This window comes from Saccopteryx leptura, chromosome 5 (genome assembly GCF_036850995.1).
Source record: "Saccopteryx leptura isolate mSacLep1 chromosome 5, mSacLep1_pri_phased_curated, whole genome shotgun sequence".
NCBI lineage: Eukaryota > Metazoa > Chordata > Mammalia > Chiroptera > Emballonuridae > Saccopteryx > Saccopteryx leptura.
In genome coordinates, this window is record NC_089507.1 from 9,202,984 (window position 1) to 9,227,432 (window position 24,449).

Genomic DNA, 24,449 nt, shown 5'->3' on the forward strand with positions numbered 1-24,449 from the left:
TATAAAACAGATTAGTTTGGCAAGTTTAGAGAGTCTAGGGAACTGAGTATGTAACAAAAGAACCAAATAGAATGGGCAGGCAGATTGTTAAAAATACACCTGTAGAAATGAAAAATTGTGTAGTTAAAATTAGAAATTAAACAAGTTAAAACATGAAATGCAGTTAAATAGAGTTAAGTTACAGACAGTTAAATACAGAGAGAATTAGTGAACTGGAATACACGTGCAAAAAAATTACTTGGTATAGGCCCTGGCCGGTTGGCTCAGTGGTAGAGCGTCGGCCTGGCGTGCAGGGATCCCGGGTTCGATTCCCGGCCAGGGCACACAGGAGAAGCACCCATTTGCTTCTCCACCCCTCCTCCTCTCCTTCCTCTCTGTTTCTCTCTTCCTCTCCTGCAGCCGAGGCTCCATTGGAGCAAAGATGGCCCGGGCTCTGAGGATGGCTCCTTGGCCTCTGCCCCAGGCGCTAGAGTGGCTCTGGTCGCAATGGAGCGACACCCCGGAGGGGCAGAGCATCGCCCCCTGGTGGGCATGCCGGGTGAATCCCGGTCAGGCGCATGCGGGAGTCTGTCTGACTGTCTCTCCCCGTTTCCAGCTTCAGAAAAATACACACACAAAAAAAATTACTTGGTATATAGCCCAGACATAGAAAAAAAAGAGGAAAATATAAAGGAAGGGTTAGGAGACATAGATGGTGGAGGGAGGGGCAGACTGTGTATAAAGCAGGGAGGCAATATTCGAAGAGAAAGAGCTGCGAATTTTCAAGGTTTGATGAAAGACAACAATCCTCCAATTCAGGAAACCCAGTGCATCCAGAGCAGGGTAAATGAAAAGAAATGAAAATCTAGGCACATCAGAGAGAACTGTAGACACTCGAACGATCCTAGCAGCAGCTCGAGAGAAAACAGATTATCTACAAAGGAAAGTGGTTGGAATAATAGGCTTTTCAGCTGCACAAATGAAAGTCAGAAAAAAAATAATAGCTTCAAAAGACTGAAAGAAAATAGCAATCAAACTAATAATTTGTGTTCAGTGAAACTATAGTATCTTTAACACAGATATTGAGGAACTTTACAGCCAAAAGAGCCTCACTAAAGGAATTCCTTAAAAATATACTTCAGAGAGAAAGAAGGGCCCTGGCCAGTGGCTCAGTGGAAAGAGCATCAGCGTGGTATATGGGCATCCCAGGTTTGATTCCCAGTCAGGGCACACAGGAGAAGTGACCATCTGCTTCTCCTCCTCTCCCTCTCCCCCTTCTTTCCCTCTTCCTCTCCTACAGCAAGTGACTCCATTGGTTCAAGCATGGCCCCCGGCACTGAGGATAACTCCCTTGGAATGCATCATCCTCGGGTGCTAAAAATAGTTCAGTATTCAAGCATCAGCCCCAGATGGGGTTGCTGGGTAGATCCCAGTCAGGGTGCATGAAGGAGTGTGCCCCACTATCACCCTTCCTCTCACCTAAAAATAATAATAAATAAGAAAAAAAATAGAGAAAGAAGACTCTCAAAAAAAATTCTAGATGCAACACATAATGCTAGGTTAAAAAAAAATTGTAAGGAAATCTAAAAAAAAAAAAAAAGGCAGCTCTTTGCCTAGCAATAATAATAGCAGTATCGGTGAAAAATCAGGATGTAACAAAAATCCTGAGAAAAATGCATGTATGTCAGGACAGGATTGGTAAGGGTGTTACAACACTCTAATATTTTCCAAGATGAGAGCAAAGATATTTATTAACTTTTGAATTGAAGTAAAATTTTCATGTTGAAATTTCTAGATTAACCACTTAAAAGAATAAGAAAAGTAAATACTGTAACTTCCAAACGAGCAGGAGAATAGAATAACGAAATGGGGCGAAGAGAGTGAGGAGGGGGGAAAATGTATAGGAAAAGCGCAAGAAATAAAAAGCACAGAATAAAATAGTCTAAATATTTACCAGTTATCAGAATCAAAGCAAAGGGGTTAACTTTCCAGATAAAAGACAAAGAAAGACTACTGTTCAAAGAGATTTCTAGTTTTTAGTGGAACCTGACCAGCTGATTCTAATATTAGATAGCAGTGCACAGTGTCAAAAATGGCCAAGATAATCCGAAGGGTAAGGTCTCCAGTGGGAAGATTTGCCATCTGTACATCCAGACTACTGATAGGACCTTGGTAATTAAGGTAAAATGGTATTGGCACACGGACAACAAAGAGAATAAAAACTCCAGGACAGAGCCACTCAGATATGATCCACTGAAACCTGACGTACGACAAGGCTGGTGTTGGAGATTAGTAAAGAAAAGGCGGGGCCCTGGCCGGTTGGCTCAGTGGTGGAGCATCGGCCTGGCGTGCAGAAGTCCCGGGTTCGATTCCCGGCCAGGGCACACAGGAGAGGTGCCCATCTGCTTCTCCACCCCTCCCCCTCTCCTTCCTCTCTGTCTCTCTCTTCCCCTCCCACAGCTGAGGCTCCATTGGAGCAAAGATGGCCCGGGCGCTGGGGATGGCTCCCTGGCCTCTGCCCCAGGCACTAGAGTGGCTCTGGTCACAACAGAGCGACGCCCCAGATGGGCAGAACTTCGCCCCCTGGTAGGCGTGCCGGGTGGATCCCGGTCTGGCACATGCGGGAGTCTGTTTGACTGCCTCCCTGTTTCCAGCTTCAGAAAAAAAAAAAAAAAAAAGATAATGAAAAGACGAGCCCCAAATCGAGAGGATATTTACAATATATGTAACAGGCACAGGAATAGTAGATAGAACATGAAAAAAAAACCCCACCTACAAATCAATTTTTAAAATATGGGGGTGTGCGGCAGGGAGAATGATAAAGACTTTTCTCAGAGGCACAGGAGTCAGTTTCTTCATCTGTCCCAACAATACCAACGACCTTCTCCATAGGGGGACTGGAGAGAATTACACAGGCTAATATTGACACAACACCTCGGAAGCACTTCGTAAGCATTCGTTTCATATTGTGCCCATGAATGATGTTATGATAGATGAAACTTCCTTGCAGGAAATAAAGTAGAGGATCCCGCTTTCTATTTTATTACAAATTGTTGTTTTTTCAATTTTGTTTAAACAGGAACTGGTGGCTCGCTATGTGTCCTTGATCCCCTTCCTGCCGGACACTGTCTCGTTCGCTGGCCTCTGTGACCTGTGGAGCACGTCTGATGTAAGTAGCACTTCCTCACAGCCTGACAAGTGTGGGCTGACTTCTCGGAGTGTCAGCTGAACGGCTTGCATAATTTTAAACTGCAGTATTCATTAGTCATTATGAAAAACCTCTAGTGGGCCGTCTGTTTAGTAGGATGAGCTGACTTCTGACATATTTTTTTCTTTCTGGATTAATCTGCCCAAAGATCAAAAGTTTAAAAAATTATTTGCACAAAGAAATTAGAAAAACAAAGACACTTTAAATGTCTTAATGCTAATCTGTCCTCCTAGTATTGCCTTATCAATGTCCCAGTTTTATTCATTTTTAAAAAATCATAAATACCTCATCTATTACATTTGGAAGACGTATATTCCTTCGTCTGTGGGCTGCTGTAGGCATGACACATCCTTACTCATCCCGTCTGTATTTCTGGGCCACCTGCCACGTGTCTGGCCTATACTGAGTTCTGGCTAGAGCGAAGGAAGCCTGCCCTCTGTGGAGCTTACAATCTACTTTTGCCACGTAACTGCCCGAGGCTCTCTGGTGACATGGAACAAACATGTATCATTGGCATGCATTCTGTTTTGGATGTCATGTTGCACTGTGTTTGCATCGAATTAAACCATTTCATACAACTCCCTTTGGAGGGTAGCTCTAAACCAAAGAAATTGAAGTACACTTTAAAGGCTTTGTTCCCCAATATATTTTGGCCACATCATGTTGACAATGTTAGAGATAAACATTTCTACAACCTGGAAACATCTATAAAAGAAGATATACAAAAAAAAGTCCACGTGCCCTAGAGCCAGGCTGGCTTCCCCACCTCCTGGCTTGACCTCACCTCTCTGCACCCCCACGCCCCCTCCAAGGCTGCTCTGGCATGAAATGCATTGTGTTTAATTTTTTTTTTTTTTATTCATTTTAGAGAGGAGAGGGAGAGACAGAGAGAGAGAGGAGAGACAGAGAGAGAGAAGGGGGGAGGAGCTGAAAGCATCAACTCCCATATGTGCCTTGACCAGGCAAGCCCAGGGTTTTGAACCGGCGACCTCAGCATTTCCAGAAATGCATTGTGTTTAAAACAGTTAGGGGGCAGGGTGGGGAGAGCTCTAGGAGTGGGCGGAGCACACAGATGTTTAGGGCAGTGAACTGCTCTGTGTGACACTGTAACATGGACGCATGTCACTGGACATTTGCCCAAACCCACAGACTGTCCAACACTAAGAGTGAACCCAAATGTCAACTATGGACGTCAGGTAGTTATGATGCCTCATTGTAGGTTCATAACAAAGGCGCCACTCTGGTGGGGGATGTTGATGAGGGAGGCTGTGCATGTGTGTGAGGTCAGGGGCTATTCCAGAAATTTCTGTACCTATCCCTACTTCGGTGTGAACCTAACTGCTCTGAAAAATAAACTTAGGGAAAAAAAAGTGTGGAGGAGACTTGATTTGGGGTGGTGAACACACAATGTAATACAGATAAATGTATTGTAGATTTGTGCACCTAACACCAGTGTAATCAATTAAGCAAGTTACCCCAATAAATTCAATTTTAAAAAAAACCTTTAGCCCTGGCCGGTTGGCTCAGCGGTAGAGCGTCGGCCTAGCGTGCGGAGGACCCGGGTTCGATTCCCGGCCAGGGCACACAGGAGAAGCGCCCATTTGCTTCTCCACCCCTCCGCCGCGCTTTCCTCTCTGTCTCTCTCTTCCCCTCCCGCAGCCAAGGCTCCATTGGAGCAAGGATGGCCCCGGCGCTGGGGATGGCTCTGTGGCCTCTGCCTCAGGCGCTAGAGTGGCTCTGGTCGCAACATGGCGACGCCCAGGATGGGCAGAGCATGGCCCCCTGGTGGGCAGAGCGTTGCCCCCTGGTGGGCGTGCCGGGTGGATCCCGGTCGGGCGCATGCGGGAGTCTGTCTGACTGTCTCTCCCTGTTTCCAGCTTCAGAAAAATGAAAAAAAAAAAAAAAAAACCTTTAAAAATGATATAAAAGAAGCACCCCCATCTCCAGTGCCTGAGTGTCCAGGTCTGGTCCGCAGGTGGTGGCCCAGCACGACTGTGCCAGTGACGGCCAACTGCGCCCCGCCCCCAGCCACTGCTGTCGCCTCCCCGGGGGGGGGGGGGGGGGGGGGGGGGGGGTCCGGTGCCCAGAGAAAGTGAGAAGCACCGGGGACGTGACTGGAGCCGACCTTTCAGAAGCTGGGCATGCAAGGCACGGCTCCGCACGCTAGGGGGAGGCGACAGCAAAGGAACTTAATAAATAAAAGTGTTCAGCACATAGTGAGCTGTTATCTATACGGTACATTCCAAATGAAGCGTAAAACTCTGAAACTTGTCTGCCCGGACCCATACTGCTAATTGAGTCTAGAAATCCATGTCACCAATGGCTGGGAAAGCACCGTGCCCACTACAAGGGCTTTGGTTTTTAATGAATTAAAATGTACCAAAATTTGGGGACAGATTTCAAAACTAGGGCAGATTCTTTCAGGCAAACATTGTAACAATGACTTTTTAAAAATCCGGTACTGCCAGTGCAGACCTGAGCAGTCCCTCAACGCCACCTAACGTTTTGCTTTTTGTCAGCAATTTCTGGACCTGCTGGCGGGCGACGAAGAGGAGCACGCGGTCCTGCTGTGTAACTACTTCCTCTCGCTGGGCAGGAAGGCCTGGCTCGTGATGGGCACTGCTGTTCCCGAGGTGAGCCGGAGGCCTGCCCCGAACAGAGGCGTGTGGCTGGCCAACACGGTCGTGTTCCATTCCAGACCGCGAATGGGACCGATCCTCATAACTATCGTTTGAGTTGTAAGGGAAGCGGCCCAGAGATCTCTTTATAGGCGGAGAGAACCGGTGATAGGACGCGGAATGGTTTTCCGAGTGCACCACGCTCTGCGCAGCGCTTCAGATCTTTTTTTTGTTTTGGTTTTTTTTTTTTTTTTTTTTTTTTTCTGCAGACCTGAACCATTTCCCACACAAAGCCCCACCTGGCTCTGTCCTTTTTTTTTTTTTTTTTTTTTTGTATTTTTCTGAAGCTGGAAACGGGGAGAGACAGTCAGACAGACTCCTGCATGCGCCCGACCGGGATCCACTCCTCACGCCCACCAGGGGCGAAACTCTGCCCACCAGGGGGCGATGCTCTGCCCTGCCCCTCTGGGCATCGCTCTGTCTCGACCAGAGCCACTCTAGCGCCTGGGGCAGAGGCCAAGGAGCCATCCCCAGTGCCCGGGCCATCTTTGCTCCAATGGAGCCTCGGCTGCGGGAGGGGAAGAGAGAGACAGAGAGGAAGGAGGGGGGGAGGGGTGGAGAAGCAGATGGGCGCTTCTCCTGTGTGCCCTGGCCGGGAATCGAACCCGGGACTTCTGCATGCCAGGCCGACGCTCTACCACTGAGCCAACCGGCCAGGGCTGGCTCTGTCCTTTTGATACGAGCCTTGTCCTACCCGCGCTACTAAGAATTCTGAGTCCCTCCATGACCTGGTGGTCTTCACACTACCGAAGGGAGCAGGAGTGGGGGAGTCAGCACTCTCTCCTTGCACCCCCCACTGCTTCCATAGGAATGATGGCTACTCACCTGCGGGCAGAGGGAACAAGGCGGACAACCACTGGTGCAGAGAATGTTAGCGACTGTATTTTGATAGTATCGTTGTTACTTTTATTAGGCTGGAGACTTAATGACTTAGAATTTGTTTCCCCATCCCACTGCACACATCCTTAAATTTGGGGCACATTGGAGTAATTCTGGGTACAAGTTAGAAAATTCACATGGACTACAGCAGCTTATCCAAAAAGTGGGGGGTTTTTTTGTTTTTAGCGAGACAGGCATACAGACAGGAAGGGAGAGAGATGAGAAGCATCAACTCATAGTTGCGGCACCTTAGTTGTTCATTGATTGCTTTCTCATTTGTGCCTTGACCATGGGGCTCCAGCCAAGTCAGTGATCCCTTGCTCAAGCCAACAACCTTTGGGCTCAAGCCAGAGACCATGGGGTCATGTCTGTGATCCCATACTCAAGCTGGCAACCCAGCGCTCAAGCTGGTGATCTCAGGGTTTCAAACCTGGGTACTCAGCATCCCATGTTGATGCTCTATCCACTGCACCACTGTCTGGTCAGGCCAAAAAGTGTTTTAAAAAGAGGCTGTTGGGCTCCAAGAATCTAGGAATTAAATAGCACAGGTTGCTGCTGGGCAGGTAGCATCGTATCCGAATCCTAAATCATTCTCCATCAGTATCTTCCACATAGCCCGGTACAAGGAAAAGATCACTGGGCTAGGAAGTCCCAGGGCCTGGCTGCAAGGCTCTGCCCACTCCTCCTGAGCTGTGTGACTGAGCAAGTCACTTCACAACTCACAGCCCTACAGGGAAAGTGGGGTAACGACTTTTACCCTTCCCTTTCCCAGAAGGCTGAGGTGAGCATGCAAGGAAACCATGCACGAGCAGGAAATGAAAAACTGCTCATTGTACAACAAGAGCCCAATAATATAGACGTATTCTAGGCGGAAAGTTAAGTCCTTCTTCAGGCTCCAACCCCAATCCCACACCTTCCTCCACTGTGGTCACTGTTCGCAGTTTGATATGTATCTTGTCAAATTATCCTCTATGCATTTACCTAATGATAAGTGTGTATCAAATATTACTGTATTAGAAATAGAAGTCATATTCAGACATAATCAGCCTTCTAAATACTTGGAAGGCAGTCTTACTGACTCTAAAAGGAAAATGTAGTGAGTGCTTACTTCCATTAATAGTCCTTTGGCCAATCTTCAGCTATACTGGTTAAGCAACACAACCTCCCTGTTTGTTCACTAAACTGCACCAGCAGCAGATGCAAGGATTCTTCAAAATTAAACACCGATTTTATCACTTAAATCCAGTGCAACCTAGAACTTCAAACTAATTTTCACCGTTAGCCATGGATTTTAGATATTAGGAGTCCAACTAAAACGATAAATTATTTGGCCAAGGTATTCTTGACCTTAATTCCATCCTTGGAAACTCTTTTAATGGCTGTTTTCCTTCAGGGCCCAACTGCCTATGTGCTAACTCGGGAGCAGAGCCACTACTTAATATGGAACCCCTGCAGTGGACATTTTTACGGACAATTTGACACATTCTGTCCCTTAAAAAGTGTGGGCTGTTTAATAGGTCCCGATAATGTAAGTATTCACGTCTCTTAAACATGGTTGGCTGACTGTGCTTTTTTTTTTTTAAGTGACCTACTTAAATTATGTATCCCCAAAATTTTATAAACATACACATATACCATTTAAAGAACTGCAGTGTCAGGCACAGTTACACAACTGTCCTAAATAAAAGTTTTGGTTGAATTAGTCACCCGACCTGCAAAGAAGCAGAATGAAGCTAAAGAAAGGATATAGGATTAGATTCAGAGGACCTGGGGTTATGTCCTGGCTGTGTCTTCAGTTTTCTCTTCCAAAGTCTCACTCATAGCGCTTTGAGCTATCGCCTGAGAAAACTGAGTTTCTCTGTAAGAGAAATTTCCAGGTACCACCAGGTAACTCTGGCTGCACCCACTTTGGGGAGCCATGTAGTTATGGAGGGTACTGTACAAAGCAGGGATCTGTTCTCCATACATACATGCACATGCAGACACATGTATACACACACACATCTAACACCATGTATGCTAACTTAGTCTGGTCTTTTTTAGATTTGGTTTAATATTCAACGATATGACTCCCCACTAAGGATAAGTTTTGATGTCACCAGGCCCAAGCTATGGAAATCTTTCTTTTCAAGAAGTCTTCCATATCCCGGCCTTTCCAGTGTTCAGGTATAATTCTTCTACTTTTATTTATTTATTTTGTATATGTGTCTGACAGAGACAGAGAGGGATAGTTAGGGACAGACAGAAAGGGAGAGAGACGAGAAGCATCAATTCTTCATTGCGGCTCCTTAGTCTCCTTAGTTGTTTATTAATTGCTTTCTCTTATGTGCCTTGACCAGGGGTCTACAGCAGAGTGAGTGACCCCTTGCTCAAGCCAGTGACCTTGGGCTCAAATCAGCGACCTTTGGGCTCAAGGCAGCAACCATGGGGTCATGTCTATGATCCCACGCTCAAGCAGCGACCCCACGCTCAACCTGGTGAGCCCATGCTTAAGCCAGATGAGCCCTCATTCAAGCCAGCGACCTTGGGGTTTTGAACCTGGGTCTTCTGTGTCCTAGTATGACGCTCAATCCACTGCGCCACCACCTGGTCAGGCCAGTTATAATTCTTATAAATAATAATTAAATGTTGACAAAGGGAGTGAAGAATTTGAAATCACTGTACTGGATAGCCAGATATTTTTTGACCCTTAATTCTCTACTCCTAGATATTTTGCCTAAAATAATATTTATTTTTCAAACTTAGTTGAGCCCAACTCACAATAAGAAATATACCATCAGGTCATGAACCAGTATACACATATGTGAAAGGTAACATACCCTAGAGAAATTCATCCATGTGTACAAGATGACATATACAAGATTTCTCGTAGGAATGATGTTTGCCATAGCTGAAGAACTGGAACAGTGTAGCGATAAATTATGGTACATATGGAGTATTTCTTAGTTGTTACACAAATTAATAAATATTAATTTTTTATTGTTTTAATTTATTTGAGAGACAGAGAAAGAGAAACATTGATTTGCTGTTTCATTTATTTATGTATCTATTGGTTGGTTCTTGTATGTCCCCTGACCAGGGATCAAACCCGCAACCCTCATGTTTCGGGATGATGCTCTAACCAACTGAGCTAACCAGCCAGGACTAATAGTAGTTAATTCTAAAAAGCACTCTAAAAATATATTTATGCTCTTCTTTCTAAATATAATGTTAAGCGAGGAAGAGCAAGTTGCATATTCATAGTATAAATTACCTAGTTTAGAAAACATGCAAACCAATACAACCCAACATATCCTTTAGGGATAATAGATATGTCTGTAGTAAAATCATAAACATGTGTTATCATATTGCCTACCTGCACTACAGTGTAAACACCATGGGGGCAGGGATTTTTATTCACAGCTGTATGCCCATCACCTGTAAAAGTGCCTGACACACAGTAGGTACTTTATGAAGGACGAATGAAAAATCTAGAAAACAAATTCAGGTCATGGTTACTTCTGTGACAAGAGGGAAGGGAAATTAAAGAAAAACTACACAGCCCTGTAATTTATTTGTGATGTCTCACTTTAAAATGGGTCATGGGTACATTGGCATTAGTATATAGCATTACATCTAATTGAATTTGTCTAAGGTTTCATAATTTAAAAAGATTTTAAAAAGATTTAGAAAAGGTTGTGTAGCTATTCAAATTAGGTGTGATTTCTAGAATTTCTGAACCACTTCCTCTTTTACAGCCAGAAGAGCTTATTTACCAGGGTACCGACAAAGCGGCCGCTGCAGAGCTACAGGACAGGTCACGTGATGCCCAGAAATTCGCATGCACTCTGTACTAGGGGTATAATTCCAAACCAGACGATTCTGGGCGGCAGCAGTGTGAAATAATTTAGGCAATTAAATTTTAATTCATGTTTATGGCCCCCAAGCACAGATGTGATCTCTAAAATCCGATGACTCAGACTTGAGCATCGGCACGGGGTGGGACAGAGTGAACCCACAATGCTAGGCAGTTCTCCAAAACGTCTACCTCAGATTAGAGTTTGTCATGTTTTACGGGTCTTGTTCAGACACATCATAATCCTCAGTTTACATATGCCTCTTTTGTCCAATTAGTGGCTTGCTAGTTTATAACCCTAAAACACAGAGAAAGAAGGCTTGTAAGAACCTATTTGACTCCCCAGAAACCTAATAGTCCTGCAAAATAGAACTTATTTTCTCAGTTTCACAGATGCGGAAACTGAGGCTCGGAGAGGTCCACGTCCTTGTTCAGTGACGGAGGGGGCTCTGAGCCCGCCAGGTCTGACCTCAGAGCCTGTGTTGACTGTCTCAAGCTCTGTGATGAGCAGCAGGGCCAATTACACAAGGCTAAACGTGGCCCGGTTGCAAGTAGTACTACTAGGAAACACCAATTTGCTCTCAATTTTAAATTCAAATAAAGCCTCATTTGGGATGCCCCACTAGAAATAAAATTTCTTCTATTAGTTGCAAGATACTATTGATTGGATTCACATCATCTATTTCTCCAATACGGACAGATGAGGCCGTTCTTGCACAGACCATCTCGAAACGCAGCACAAAACGATGTGTGTTATGAACCAAACGAGAAGGGGCTCTGGGATCTCCTGAGGGACAGGGAGCTGGCAGGGTCCCGACACCGTGTTTGGTTAGGGACACACAGGAGGCTTTAGGACGGACGGGGTCTCCATTTAAATCCTCCCTCCTGAGTAAAATTGGGACAATATTCCCCTACCTCGCAGGGGTTATTGTTGGGATTAAATAAAAATGTACAAAAAGCACCAGCACAGTTCCTAGCGAATAAGGGCTCTCGGTAAGTGCTAGCAATTTCACTTCATTCTGGGTGTATGCTTCACAAGCCCTTTGGACCCAGCATCCATCGTGTTATCTATAAAAGTAAACGTAAGTGGCAATGATGGTGGAGATTCTAAAGGCAGTTTTAAGGCAATTTAGAAAAACAACCCCCATGAGTAGAAGTCACGTGGAAGCAATCATTTGCGGCATTCACAGCCTGGCTGAAGCTTTCAGCGTAAGCCCCACCCCTTGCACCTGGGTCTGATTTGTCTGTCTGTATGTTACCAGACGAAATGATAAAGCATTTCATGATAATAAAGCTTCCGCTGACCATATTGAATTAAGCTATCCCCGTTATGCGGTGCTCCTTCTCTGTGTTGCCTTTCCAGCCTCTGGTGTGGGCGGCCCTTAGGCCATTGTTCCGTCCCACTCACAGGTCTACTCCCATCCCCGACCACATACAGCCCTTCAGGGCGAGGATCTCTTGTGTGCACTGTTGGATCCTCAGGAATTAGCCCACATTAGGTACCCACTGTGCCTAGGGCATGATAACTGCCGCTTACATAAATGTGGTCGCGCAGTCATGTAATCCCCTAAATCCCCACTACATACAGACTGGATTTTTGTCTACCAGGGAGACGTCCAATCAGCTAAAAATGAAGTTGACTCTTTACAAACAGGATTGAGAAGATACTGAAGGAGAAAATCATGGACTGGCGGCCCCGGCACCTGACGCGGTGGAACCGGTACTGCACCTCCGCGCTGCGCCACTTCCTGCCGCGGCTGGAGGGCGGTCGCGGAGGGGACGTGGAGGACGACCACCGGGCAGAACTGCTCAGGCAGCTGGGGGACTACAGGGTGAGCGCGCGGCCCTCGGCTGGACCTGTGGGTCTCCTTGTTCCTAACGGGAAATGGCTCCATCCTGGGCTCTCGGCATCAAAATCCCTACATTGGCCCAGCAGTAGACAAGTGGACAAAGAGCGGTGGGACATTTACACAATGTACTCCTCAGCTGTACAAAGAAGGAAATCTTAGCCTTTGTGACAGCACGGATGGGCCTGGAGAGCAATATGCTAAGTGAAATCAGCCAGTCAGAGGAAGACAAGTATTGTATGATTCCATTTATGTGTGGAATCGAACGAAATAGACTAAATAGAAACAGGCTCATAGATAGAGACAACAAACTGACAGCCGTGGGGGGGGGGGGAGGGGAGCTGGGTGAAAGAGGAGGAGGAATTCAGCAGGACAAATCGCTGGCTGCAGACCACCACAGAGATGCGGCTTGCAGCATGGGGAATAGTCAGTAATGTCGAGAACTGGGTACAGGGCCAGGTGGGTGCTTTGGGCAGCAGGGGGCCCCCTCCGTAGTGTGCATGGTTTTCTGGCCACTTTGCTGTGCATCCGAAACTGGTGCAGAATGGTATTAAAAGCTGACTGTAACTCAAAATTTTAAAAATCCTACATTGCACTACAAAGTATATGGATGAAGCAGCACAGACTGAAAAATGTGATTAAAAGTTCAAATCTCAGTAATTAAGCTATCATTAAATAGTAAAATACCTCATTAAAGTGGAAATACCATTTTTATAAGATGATTATAGATAAAAAAAGAAACTTTTATAGAATATATTGCAAGTATTAAATAAAATTGAAAACATCTGGCTAATTCATGTTAGACTCCACTGTGCACAAAGGTGAAACTAACCGCTCAATCATGCTTTTTAAAAAAATGGCTTTATACTAATTGCTTTCCATTGCTAAGAAAAATTCTCATTAATAGACAATATATCCTCAATATACACCAACTGCCTGTTGGTAGTGCTGTGTCCATAAAGCTAGAAAGCGGCCCCAAACTAAGACAGTGCACCGTGCTGGGCAATATGAAGTGGGACATTTAATTCTATTCACTGACTTAAACATATCCTTTACCTTTTAAGGCCAGGTTTTCAGCCAGGATATTTTCAAGTAATAGAAAACATAGTTCAAACAGCCGCAAGCAATAAAAATCAGGTCCTGGCTCATTTAAATAGAAGGTAGAGGCCAGTTCCCATCCGCTTTCCTGCAGGGCTGCCCTCCTCGGTGGGATGGCCTCAGCCACAGGGGCCTGTCCCCTCGTAGCAAACGCTGGAACAGTTCCAGGCAGCACTCACCTGCTGACAACATGCACACACTGCCCAAGCAGGAGCGCCTCTGGGGCGGTTATTGGTTATTGCGAGCAAGTCCCCTGAAATTCACACGGAGGCTCACTTTGATGACGCCAGCCCTGGAGTTAACTGCTGTGGCCAGAGGGATAGAAGGCAATGCTTAGCTTGACCCAGGCCCCTGGAATTACATGGGTTACTGTGCACCTTAGGGGTTATCGGGGGAGGGAGGGAGGGAGGGAACAGAGGGTGACTGACAGGTGTCAATATGCTAGCAACCAACAAAAAAGGACATTTAGCCCGGCTCCATTTTTTGAATTGGTAGTATACAGCTGAGCAGAAAAAACTAAGTAACTTTGAGATCCAAAAGGAAGACTTCTTAGTAAGAACATTAAGAATTGCGTATTTAGGTAGAAGAAAAAAAAAAGTAAAATCTTGAACTTCACTAACGTCTCCACACCTCCTTTTCTCCCTTCCAGTTCTCCGGATTTCCCCTTCACATGCCCTACTCGGAACCGAAGCCTTTAATCGAAGCCGTGTACAGCACTGGGGTGCACAGCATCGACCTTCCCCACGTGGAGTTTGCTCTAGCTGTCTATGTCCACCCATATCCCAGACATGTCTTCTCTGTTTGGATCTATGTTGCCTCCCTTATACGCAACAGGTAATTTTTTACATCATGTAAAACGAGGGTATTTTTAAGTGATATTGATCGATCACACCAATCATTTGCAAATGAAATAAAATTTTCAAACTATGCAAAAAAAAGTGTTATTTAGTAGTCAGCCTCGTCTCTGCCGCTTGTACCCTAAATTCCGTGACCACCGGTGCCCCCACACAGGGGGCTCCACACCACCACGTTTACATACCGGCTCACCTCCGACTTGGGACACCCTTCTTTCGTGCGTGTCCACCCGTGCACCAGTCACACTTATAAGACCCAGCAAAACAACACAAGTTTTCTGAGGGAAAAAGGAACAACTTTGCCACATAAAATTTTTATTTTTAATGCTAAATACATCCTAAGACAATACCCTACAGAAATACTAAGCAACTACACATACGCACACATGTACAAACATACACCCACTGATTGAAGGAATAGAGTATTTTAGTGAAAGGGGGGAATATATTCATCAAAATAGAAGTAGTTTAAAAAATTAAGACATTGTTATGGACTGAAAATTTGTGCTGTCCTCCCCCAAATCCCTACTTGGAAGTGGAATTTCAGTACCTTTGTAAATGGTATATATTTGAAGATGGCGCCTTTGGGAGGTGACTGAGACATGCGTGGAGCCCTTCAGATGGGATTAGTGCCCTAGTAAGAGACAGGAGAGAGGCTGCCTCCTCTCTCTGGGCCACACACAATGGAAAGATGGCTGTCTGCATACCAGAATGAGCAGCACCAGCAACCAGACCTGCCAACACTTTGACCCTGGACTTCCCAGCCTTCAGAGCTGTGAGCAATGTTGCTTAAGACATCCAGTCTATAGCAGCCCGACCAGACCAAGACCGATAAGACAGACAATATTACACTAAGCCATTGGAGAGGATTAAAGTATGTGCTGACATGAAAAGATGCACACCAAACAAATGTATCAAGCAGGATTTCTCAACGGAAGCACTACTAACATTAGGGGCCATATAAGTTATTTCTTGTTGGGGGCTGCCCTGGGTGTTGTAAGATATTTAGAAGCATCAATGGCCTGCCTCTGCCCACTAGATTCCAGTTGATAGTCTCCCCTCTGCCAGGTGGGGACAACCAAAAATGTTTCCAGATATTGCATGATGCCCTATATATATTAACTGAGCCTCAGCTAAGAACAACAGATGTACCTGAAATAGGAACTCACTTCCAAACAAAACAAGGTCAGGGAAAGGAAAAACTTTCCCCTTCAGCTATATAGTCTCTTATGGCTTCCTCTTTCAAATTAGGTTACAATTATGTGTTTACATGCCTCGGATATCTCTGCAAGGAACTCTTAAAAGGGAGAGTTCAAGGACTGACACACAGCAGTCATTATCAATGTAACATTAGAGAGAATGGCATGGTGGGTAAGAGCATGAACTCTAGATAGAGAATCGCAGTTCTGCCACTCACTAGCTGGGGATCTATGGAGTATTTACTTAACCTGATACCTATTCCCCCCCCCCCCCATAAAAGATCACAATGGTTACATTACCTACTTCACCACACCATTTAAATGATTAAACAAGTCGCTACATATAAACAGCTGACCCTTGAACAACACAAGGGTTGGGGGCACCAACCCCCCCAAAAAAAAAACTCACATATAACTTTTTACTCCCAAAAAACTTAGTTGTCCCCTGGTATACACAGGGGACTGGCTCCAGGATCCCTCACAAATATGAAAACCCAGATGTTCAAGTCCCCTATATAAAATGGTGTAGATCAATGTATATAATTAGCCCTCTGCATCCAGACTCCCAACTACAGATCAAAGCCAGCAGAGGTACATGCTGAAGAAAACCCATGCAGTTGAAATCGAAGTTGGTCCAGGGTCACCTGTACTTAGGACACTGCCCAGCACGGAGCACCTGGCATTTGTCAGGAGCCACAAGGCACTTCACGTTAACTGTTGTCTTGTATTCTAAGAATTAACACTTTCAATAGTTCATTAAATCAATCTCAGAAACCCAAGATAAATTTAAACCAAGCATATATAGTGTATCATCAAAAAATTGACCATCCACTCTGGCCAGATGGTTCAGTTGGTTGGAGCATCATTTCAAAGCACAAAGGTTGCCGGTTCGATCCCTGATCAGGGCACATACAGGAAAAGACTGATGTTTCTGTCTCTCCTCCTCTCTCTCTTTCTCTCTCTCTAAAATCAATAAACATTAAATAAATATTAACCATCCATCCCCTTAGTAATAAAACAGTGATAATGTACAAAAATTAAACACAGATGCTGCTACCTTCCCATGCAGCTGGAGGGAAGGTGGGTAGTAGAAAAAGCTTCCGCGTGACCAGTGCAGACATACTGAAGTCAGTTGGGTCAAGCTGGCCAAACAAGTCCTATCTAATGGTTTACAACCTCAAGCAGCACAGGACAACGTAAAAGGGGGGCACCCCAATTACCTGGGACCCCTAGGGAAAATTAGCTGCTCAAATTAACTTAAAAGGATAGCATTTAGAGACAAGTCCTGAAACACCATTTAATCATGGTTTAACATAAGTATTATCATAATTTTCTACCTGAAATACTATGATGTCTTCTGATCAGGTGGGAGACAAGCTTTGGTCTCCCCTTGATGCCCAGGGCACGGTCACACGAGTTGACCATACAGCTCATGTGACTACAGATGAGATGGAGTACAGCACGGGCTGCCACTCGCTGCAGGGACATTCTTACAGCTTGCTCCCTTGAAATAATCCCTGAGGTCAACTTTTCAAATAAACTTTATTAAACATTTAGAGATATAAAAGTATAATAACCACAAAATAGTCAACCTGACGAAAGAAAATTTCTGACCCTGGAACTGGTCGGTAAGCTCCAACTTCCTTGCAAGTTCTCCAAGGGAACCAAGCAGGTTTCTTTCCCCTTTGTGCTTAGGCCAGCCACAGAGGACACAGCCAGCCACAGAGGACACGGCCAGCCTTCAGAGGACACGGCCAGCCACAGAGGACACGGCCAGCCTTCAGAGGACACGGCCAGCCTTCAGAGGACACGGCCAGCCACAGAGGACACGGCCAGCCTTCAGAGGACACGGCCAGCCACAGAGGACACGGCCAGCCACAGAGGACACGGCCAGCCTTCAGAGGACACGGCCAGCCTTCAGAGGACAAGGCCGGCCACAGAGGACACGGCCAGTCTTCAGAGGACACGGCCAGCCTTCAGAGGACACGGCCAGCCACAGAGGACACGGCCAGCCTTCAGAGGACACGGCCAGCCTTCAGAGGGCATGGCCGGCCACAGAGGGCACGGCCAGCCTTCAGAGGACACGGCCAGCCTTCAGAGGACAAGGCCGGCCACAGAGGGCACGGCCAGCCTTCAGAGGACACGGCCAGCCTTCAGAGGACACGGCCAGCCCAGAGGACACGGCCAGCCTTCAGAGGACACGGCCAGCCTTCAGAGGGCACGGCCAGCCTTCAGAGGACACGGCCAGCCACAGAGGACACGGCCAGCCTTCAGAGGACACGGCCAGCCACAGAGGACACGGCCAGCCTTCAGAGGACACGGCCAGCCACAGAGGACACGGCCAGCCTTCAGAGGACACGGCCAGCCACAGAGGACACGGCCAGCCTTCAGAGGACACGGCCAGCCTTCAGAGGACACGGCCAGCCTTCAGAGGACACGGCCAGCCCAGAGGGACTGCAAAAGACAGAACTACTTGTATTAAGAGCTACAAACTCAAAAAGGAGCATGGTCTGCTTACACAGCTGCCCTGCAAGAAGCTTGAGGTGGCTCCATCATTTGTTCTGCAAATGTTCACAGGAATGGAATCCAATCGAGAGAACCCTCGGGGAAAGGGAACATTTCAGAGCCGATCACTAGATTCACTCCCTTTAGAGCTGGTCTTCCCTTCGAGTCTAATTCAAGTATCTGTGACACTCAGAAGCACGTGTGAATTCTCCCTTCTTTCATTTCTAGACAACTCTGAGATCAAGTTTTCCCTTAGCCTGAACTGGGGTTTATCTCTTCTACTGCTCCTATCCCCAATAAAACAGAACGCCAGGCACAAGTAATGAGCCAGCAGGAACCCTGTCCTCCACAGCCCGGCCTGGGCTCCGCCGGCCCAGCACCCACTCTCGTCTCCCTCACCACAGAGAACTCCACGCAGCATGACCTACAACCCACTCAGCGTGCGCCTCCTGCGGTCGTTCTCCACTCCCGTCTCCCTCACCACAGAGAACCCCACGCAGCATGACCTACAACCCACTCAGCGTGCGCCTCCTGCGGTCGTTCTCCACTCCCGTCTCCTTCACCAGAGAGCTCCACGCAGCATTACCTACAACCCACTCAGCGTGCGCCTCCTGCGGTCGTTCTCCACTCCCGTCTCCCTCACCACAGAGAACCCTACGCAGCATTACCTACAACCCACTCAGCGTGCGCCTCCTGCGGTCGTTCTCCACTCCCGTCTCCCTCACCACAGAGAACCCCACGCAGCATGACCTACAACCCACTCAGCGTGCGCCTCCTGCGGTCGTTCTCCACTCCCGTCTCCCTCACCACAGAGAACCCCACGCAGCATTACCTACAACCCACTCAGCGTGCGCCTCCTGCGGTCGTTCTCCACTCCCGTCTCTCTCACCACAGAGAACCCCACGCAGCATGACCTACAACCCACTCAGCGTGCGCCTCCTGCGGTCGTTCTCCACTCCCGTCATTTCACACAGAGAACTCCACGCAGCATGACCTACAACCCACTCAGCGTGCGCCTCCTGCGGTCGTTCTCCACTCCCGTCTCCCTCACCACAGAGAACCCCACGCAGCATGACCTACAACCCACTCAGCGTGCGCCTCCTGCGGTCGTTCTCCACTCCCGTCATTTCACACAGAGAACCCCACGCAGCATTACCTACAACCCACTCAGCGTGCGCCTCCTGCGGTCGTTCTCCACTCCCGTCTCCTTCACCACAGAGAACCCCACGCAGCATTACCTACAACCCACTCAGTGTGCGCCTCCTGCGGTCATTCTCCACTCCCGTCTCCCTCACCACAGAGAACTCCACGCAGCATGACCTACAACCCACTCGGCGTGCGCCTCCTGCAGTCATTCTCCACTCCCGTCTCCCTCACCACAGAGAACTCCACGCAGCATGACCTACAACCCACTCAGTGTGCGCCTCCTGCGGTCGTTCTCCACTCCCGTCTCCCTCACCACAGAGAACCCCACGCAGCATGACCTACAACCCACTCAGCGTGCGCCTCCTGCGGTCGTTCTCCACTCCCGTCATTTCACACAGAGAACCCCACGCAGCATGACCTACAACCCACTCAGCGTGCGCCTCCTGCGGTCGTTCTCCACTCCCGTCTCCCTCACCACAGAGAACCCCACGCAGCATGACCTACAACCCACTCAGCGTGCGCCTCCTGCGGTCGTTCTCCACTCCCGTCTCCCTCACCACAGAGAGCCCCACGCAGCATTACCTACAACCCACTCAGTGTGCGCCTCCTGCGGTCGTTCTCCACTCCCGTCTCCTTCACCACAGAGAACCCCACGCAGCATTACCTACAACCCACTCAGCGTGTGCCTCCTGCGGTCGTTCTCCACCCCCGTCTCCTTCACCACAGAGAACCCCACGCAGCATGACCTACAACCCACTCAGCGTGCGCCTCCTGCGGTCGTTCTCCACTCCCGTCTCCCTCACCACAGAGAACTCCACGCAGCATGACCTACAACCCACTCAGCGTGCGCCTCCTGCGGTCGTTCTCCACTCCCGTCTCCCTCACCACAGAGAACCCCACGCAGCATTACCTACAACCCACTCAGCGTGCGCCTCCTGCGGTCGTTCTCCACTCCCGTCTCCCTCACCACAGAGAACCCCACGCAGCATTACCTACAACCCACTCAGCGTGCGCCTCCTGCGGTCGTTCTCCACTCCCGTCTCCCTCACCACAGAGAACTCCACGCAGCATTACCTACAACCCACTCAGCGTGCGCCTCCTGCGGTCGTTCTCCACTCCCGTCTCCTTCACCACAGAGAACCCTACGCAGCATTACCTACAACTCACTCAGTGTGCGCCTCCTGCGGTCGTTCTCCACTCCCGTCTCCTTCACCACAGAGAACCCCACGCAGCATTACCTACAACCCACTCAGCGTGCGCCTCCTGCGGTCGTTCTCCACTCCCGTCTCTCTCACCACAGAGAACCCCATGCAGCATTACCTACAACCCACTCAGCGTGCGCCTCCTGCGGTCGTTCTCCACTCCCGTCTCCTTCACCACAGAGAACCCCACGCAGCATGACCTACAACCCACTCAGCGTGCGCCTCCTGCGGTCGTTCTCCACTCCCGTCTCCTTCACCAGAGAGCTCCACGCAGCATTACCTACAACCCACTCAGCGTGCGCCTCCTGCGGTCGTTCTCCACTCCCGTCTCCTTCACCACAGAGAACCCCACGCAGCATTACCTACAACCCACTCAGCGTGCGCCTCCTGCGGTCGTTCTCCACTCCCGTCTCCTTCACCACAGAGAACCCCATGCAGCATTACCTACAACCCACTCAGCGTGCGCCTCCTGCGGTCGTTCTCCACTCCCGTCTCCCTCACCACAGAGAACCCCACGCAGCATGACCTACAACCCACTCAGCGTGCGCCTCCTGCGGTCGTTCTCCACTCCCGTCATTTCACACAGCGATGAAGACGTGCTCAATAACTCAGATTTTGGCTACTGCACAGTTAATTTCAAAAAGACAGTTCAGCTAAATAAAATTAGGTTTCTATCTTAAACTGTTTATCAAGGTCATGATTTCACAGGCACTGAAATATCGAGTGGTATGTTATACCAAAGTAAACCTGCACTGAGATTTAGAATGAAATCAAAACACGAAAGAAATGACTTGGTAAAGTCCTCGAAGTAGATTTTATTTGTACATTTCTTCAAATGATTGTGGGATTTGGAAACACACCCCCAATCTGACCGTGTAGAGACAGCGGTGGAGCCGGGTTCCCGGAGAGCAAATACCGACAGGGTGGTGGGCTGCCAGTCAACGAGCCACCAAGGGGCCAACGTGTTGTGTCATCTTAAAGAATCTTCCATGGGGTATGTTTGAATTGGCCCTCTGAGAATGTCCAAAGAAAGGAAACAACATGGAAAAAAGACTGGTTTCCAAAAATGTACAGTCTTTGAAAATAAAACTTCTGAAGTGGATGTCTGAAAAGGTCTGCAAAGCTTGGTACAGTGTTTACTGATAGAGAACCAATAACCCCCACTGACTTGAAAACGCAAAATAATCTAAAAAGTACTTTAAATGGCTAGGCGTTAGTGACATTACTTTCAAAGCATTCAATTTAAAGAAATCTGATAAAACTGTTCTCCCCCTTTTGAAAAGACCTAATCCCTTTCTAAAACAAAAACATGATTTGCAAGAGAAACAACACTGTACAAGTCACTGGGAAATGAAGATTTCTGAGGCTGTACGGAATGGGGCCAAAACAAGTCACACTCAGAAGGGGACAGTTAACACAAGAAATGTGCTCTGAGTAAAGTGCATGAAAGGGAGCCTGCTCAGCTAAGTGAAGTAGACAAAGGTCAGGAGGCGGGTCATTCGCCAGAGCGGCAGCAGGCTCGGAAACCACACTGCAGGTTCTGGCATCCGCTGGCGGTGTCGGCATGCGGACCTGCGTAAAAACAGACAAGTGTGAAAGGGGGAATTTCTCAGGGACCACAGAAAAATAATCCTGCTTATGGAAGAGCTTAAAACACTTTTTTTTAAAAGCAGCAATGCATTTATAACAAAGAAGTAAAATTTCACATTGAGCATATAAAAAAATTATTCAGACACAAAAACTGCCAATGGCCTGATTTTAACTAATGTATCTTTCTTGATCCAAAAGCTAAATGAAAGAAGAAGGGAGATAACATTTTGGCAACATTCTTACAAAATAAAAAACCAAGGGGAAAAGGAGGTGACCCACAGGAGAGACTGCCAGGCTAACTTAGCAATTTCTCACACTCTGAACATCCTTTGGAGAAATATAGTAAGGCACAAACAGCCTCGTCTATGATAGATCAGCTAAAGAATCCAACATTGGACAGTTACAATAAATATTACATTCAAAATTTTAAAAACTATATAGACATAGGCTTAACATGTTTGTTGTATCTTTATCTAACATCTGCAGCTGAAATAAATCACATTGTAGGATTAAGTAAAACTATCTTCCAGAATTAAGTAGCTAATGAGTGACTAACTATATACACAAACATATCTGAGACATAATCAAAGTGACTCACTACAAAGAGCAGTAACACTCTCTTCGAGTCCCCGTCACTTTATGCTATCCAGACACTAGGTAACAGACCATTAGGGAACAGAGCTGTGAATTAGAAAGTGTCCAAAAAAAGATATCCTGGCACACATTCAGACGTTAATTATTTTGAATGAATCAGTTTTCTTAAGGCAGGCCAATGTAGAAAAGGAGATTTTCACTATACTGAAGCCTTTCGGTACATGTGTACCATGACTCATCAATCAGAACCAAAATACTTGCAATTGTGGTATGTAAGAATCATACAAAAATACATGACATGTAATTTTATTATAGACTAAGTCAAAAGGGCTATAACTGAAACTGCAGTGCTCCAGAAGACTGACATACATAGCCTAACCAGAAACATTTTAAATAAGCTTTAATTTTAAAACAGCAATCCATTGCAAAAGGCCACTATGCTAATTACCAGCCTCAAAAATAACTACTTGCAATTAAACACACAGAACACATTTATTTCCCAGAATTGACCATTTCCTTGACTCCCTGAAATGACATATATAACAACAGAAAAGGGCAAATGCCTTGGGCTAGCTAATCAATGAAGCATCATGGTCATGAGTTTCACTACAGAAATGATCATGTGTCTTTAAGTAAGAAACTAATGAACTTGACAAACAGTATACTTGTTGAACTGCGCCAGCTCAGCATTTCACTTCCTCTCACTGATCTTTGGGATAAAGGCGGTGCCCGGGATAGGAGGGCTGCTAGGAACTGGCAGTGGTGTCTGCAAGCAGACTGGCCACGGCTGCTATCACTGCTGGAGCTGCGGACACCCCAGCATTCGTCATGTCAGTCCCTGCTTACAGGTGTCAAGTTCTCCACATACCAAGTCTAAGACTATTCAGAGGTGGGGTCACAGGGAGCAGAGGGCCAGCTGTCAGAGGGAAGGGGATGAGGGCATGGGACCAGAGAAGGTGGAGGGATTAGTGATATTATATATACATAACACAGAGATACAGATACAAGACAGCAAATCCCAGAGGGAAAGGGGGAGGGAGTTAGGAGGAGGGGCAGAGGGGGTATATGGGGGACAAAGGGGGGAGGGGAGGGAGTTAGGAGGAGGGGCAGAGGGGGTATATGGGGGGCAAAGGGGGGAGGGGAGGGAGTTAGGAGGAGGGGCAGAGGGGGTATATGGGGGGCAAAGGGAGGAGGGGAGGGAGTTAGGAGGAGGGGCAGAGGGGGTATATGGGGGACAAAGGGGGGAGGGGAGGGAGTTAGGAGGAGGGGCAGAGGGGGTATATGGGGGACAAAGGAGGGAGGGGAGGGAGTTAGGAGGAGGGGCAGAGGGGGTATATGGGGGACAAAGGGGGGAGGGGAGGGAGTTAGGAGGAGGGGCAGAGGGGGTATATGGGGGACAAAGGGGGGAGGGGAGGGAGTTATATTGAATGGGACACTTGGAATCCATGGTAACACAATAAAGTAGAATTAATAAAGAATTTTTTTAAAAGTCTAAAATTATTTCAAATATAAAACTGAATTACCACAAGCCCATCTTCTTATTTAACCAAAATTAAATTCTATTCTGTTTTTAAAAGAAGGTGAATGTTTCAAAGTTCAAATTCCCAAAGTAGCATTTTTGTTAAGATTATGTTCTCTTAAACGAGACACAAGGTTAGCCGTCTTAACCAATTGCGGGATAAAATGTCTAGTGCTTCTCAGTGTTTACCGGAAACACCCTGATGAGGAATCTGGGGTCTGAACCCTTTCCCACTGCCAGCCTTTCACTGGTTTTCCCTTTGGAAACGTTTTCAGCTTTTAGATTTTCTTTCTTTTTGAGATTTCAAGACAAGCAC

General features: G+C 47.2%; 2 protein-coding genes across 6 annotated transcripts in view; one reads left to right on the forward strand and one right to left on the reverse strand.

The window, feature by feature from the left end:
- The window catches only part of CC2D2A (coiled-coil and C2 domain containing 2A), a 122,664-nt gene extending 108,217 nt beyond the window's left edge, over positions 1-14,447 (forward strand). For all 5 annotated transcript variants that reach the window (XM_066384848.1, XM_066384847.1, XM_066384846.1 and 2 more), the window contains 7 exons: positions 3,059-3,148; positions 5,707-5,820; positions 8,138-8,272; positions 8,788-8,910; positions 10,482-10,540; positions 12,234-12,411; positions 14,174-14,447. In XM_066384848.1, coding sequence (XP_066240945.1) covers positions 3,059-3,148; positions 5,707-5,820; positions 8,138-8,272; positions 8,788-8,910; positions 10,482-10,540; positions 12,234-12,411; positions 14,174-14,362 — 888 coding nt within the window. In that variant the 3' untranslated portion in view covers positions 14,363-14,447. The remainder of the gene's footprint in view (positions 1-3,058; positions 3,149-5,706; positions 5,821-8,137; positions 8,273-8,787; positions 8,911-10,481; positions 10,541-12,233; positions 12,412-14,173) is intronic.
- Positions 14,448-21,225: 6,778 nt separating this feature from the next.
- Positions 21,226-24,449, reverse strand: part of FBXL5 (F-box and leucine rich repeat protein 5) — a 40,224-nt gene continuing 37,000 nt past the window's right edge. Inside the window, exon 11 of the mRNA XM_066384987.1 lies at positions 21,226-22,002. Within this exon, the coding sequence (XP_066241084.1) occupies positions 21,926-22,002 (77 nt within the window). The 3' untranslated portion in view covers positions 21,226-21,925. The remainder of the gene's footprint in view (positions 22,003-24,449) is intronic.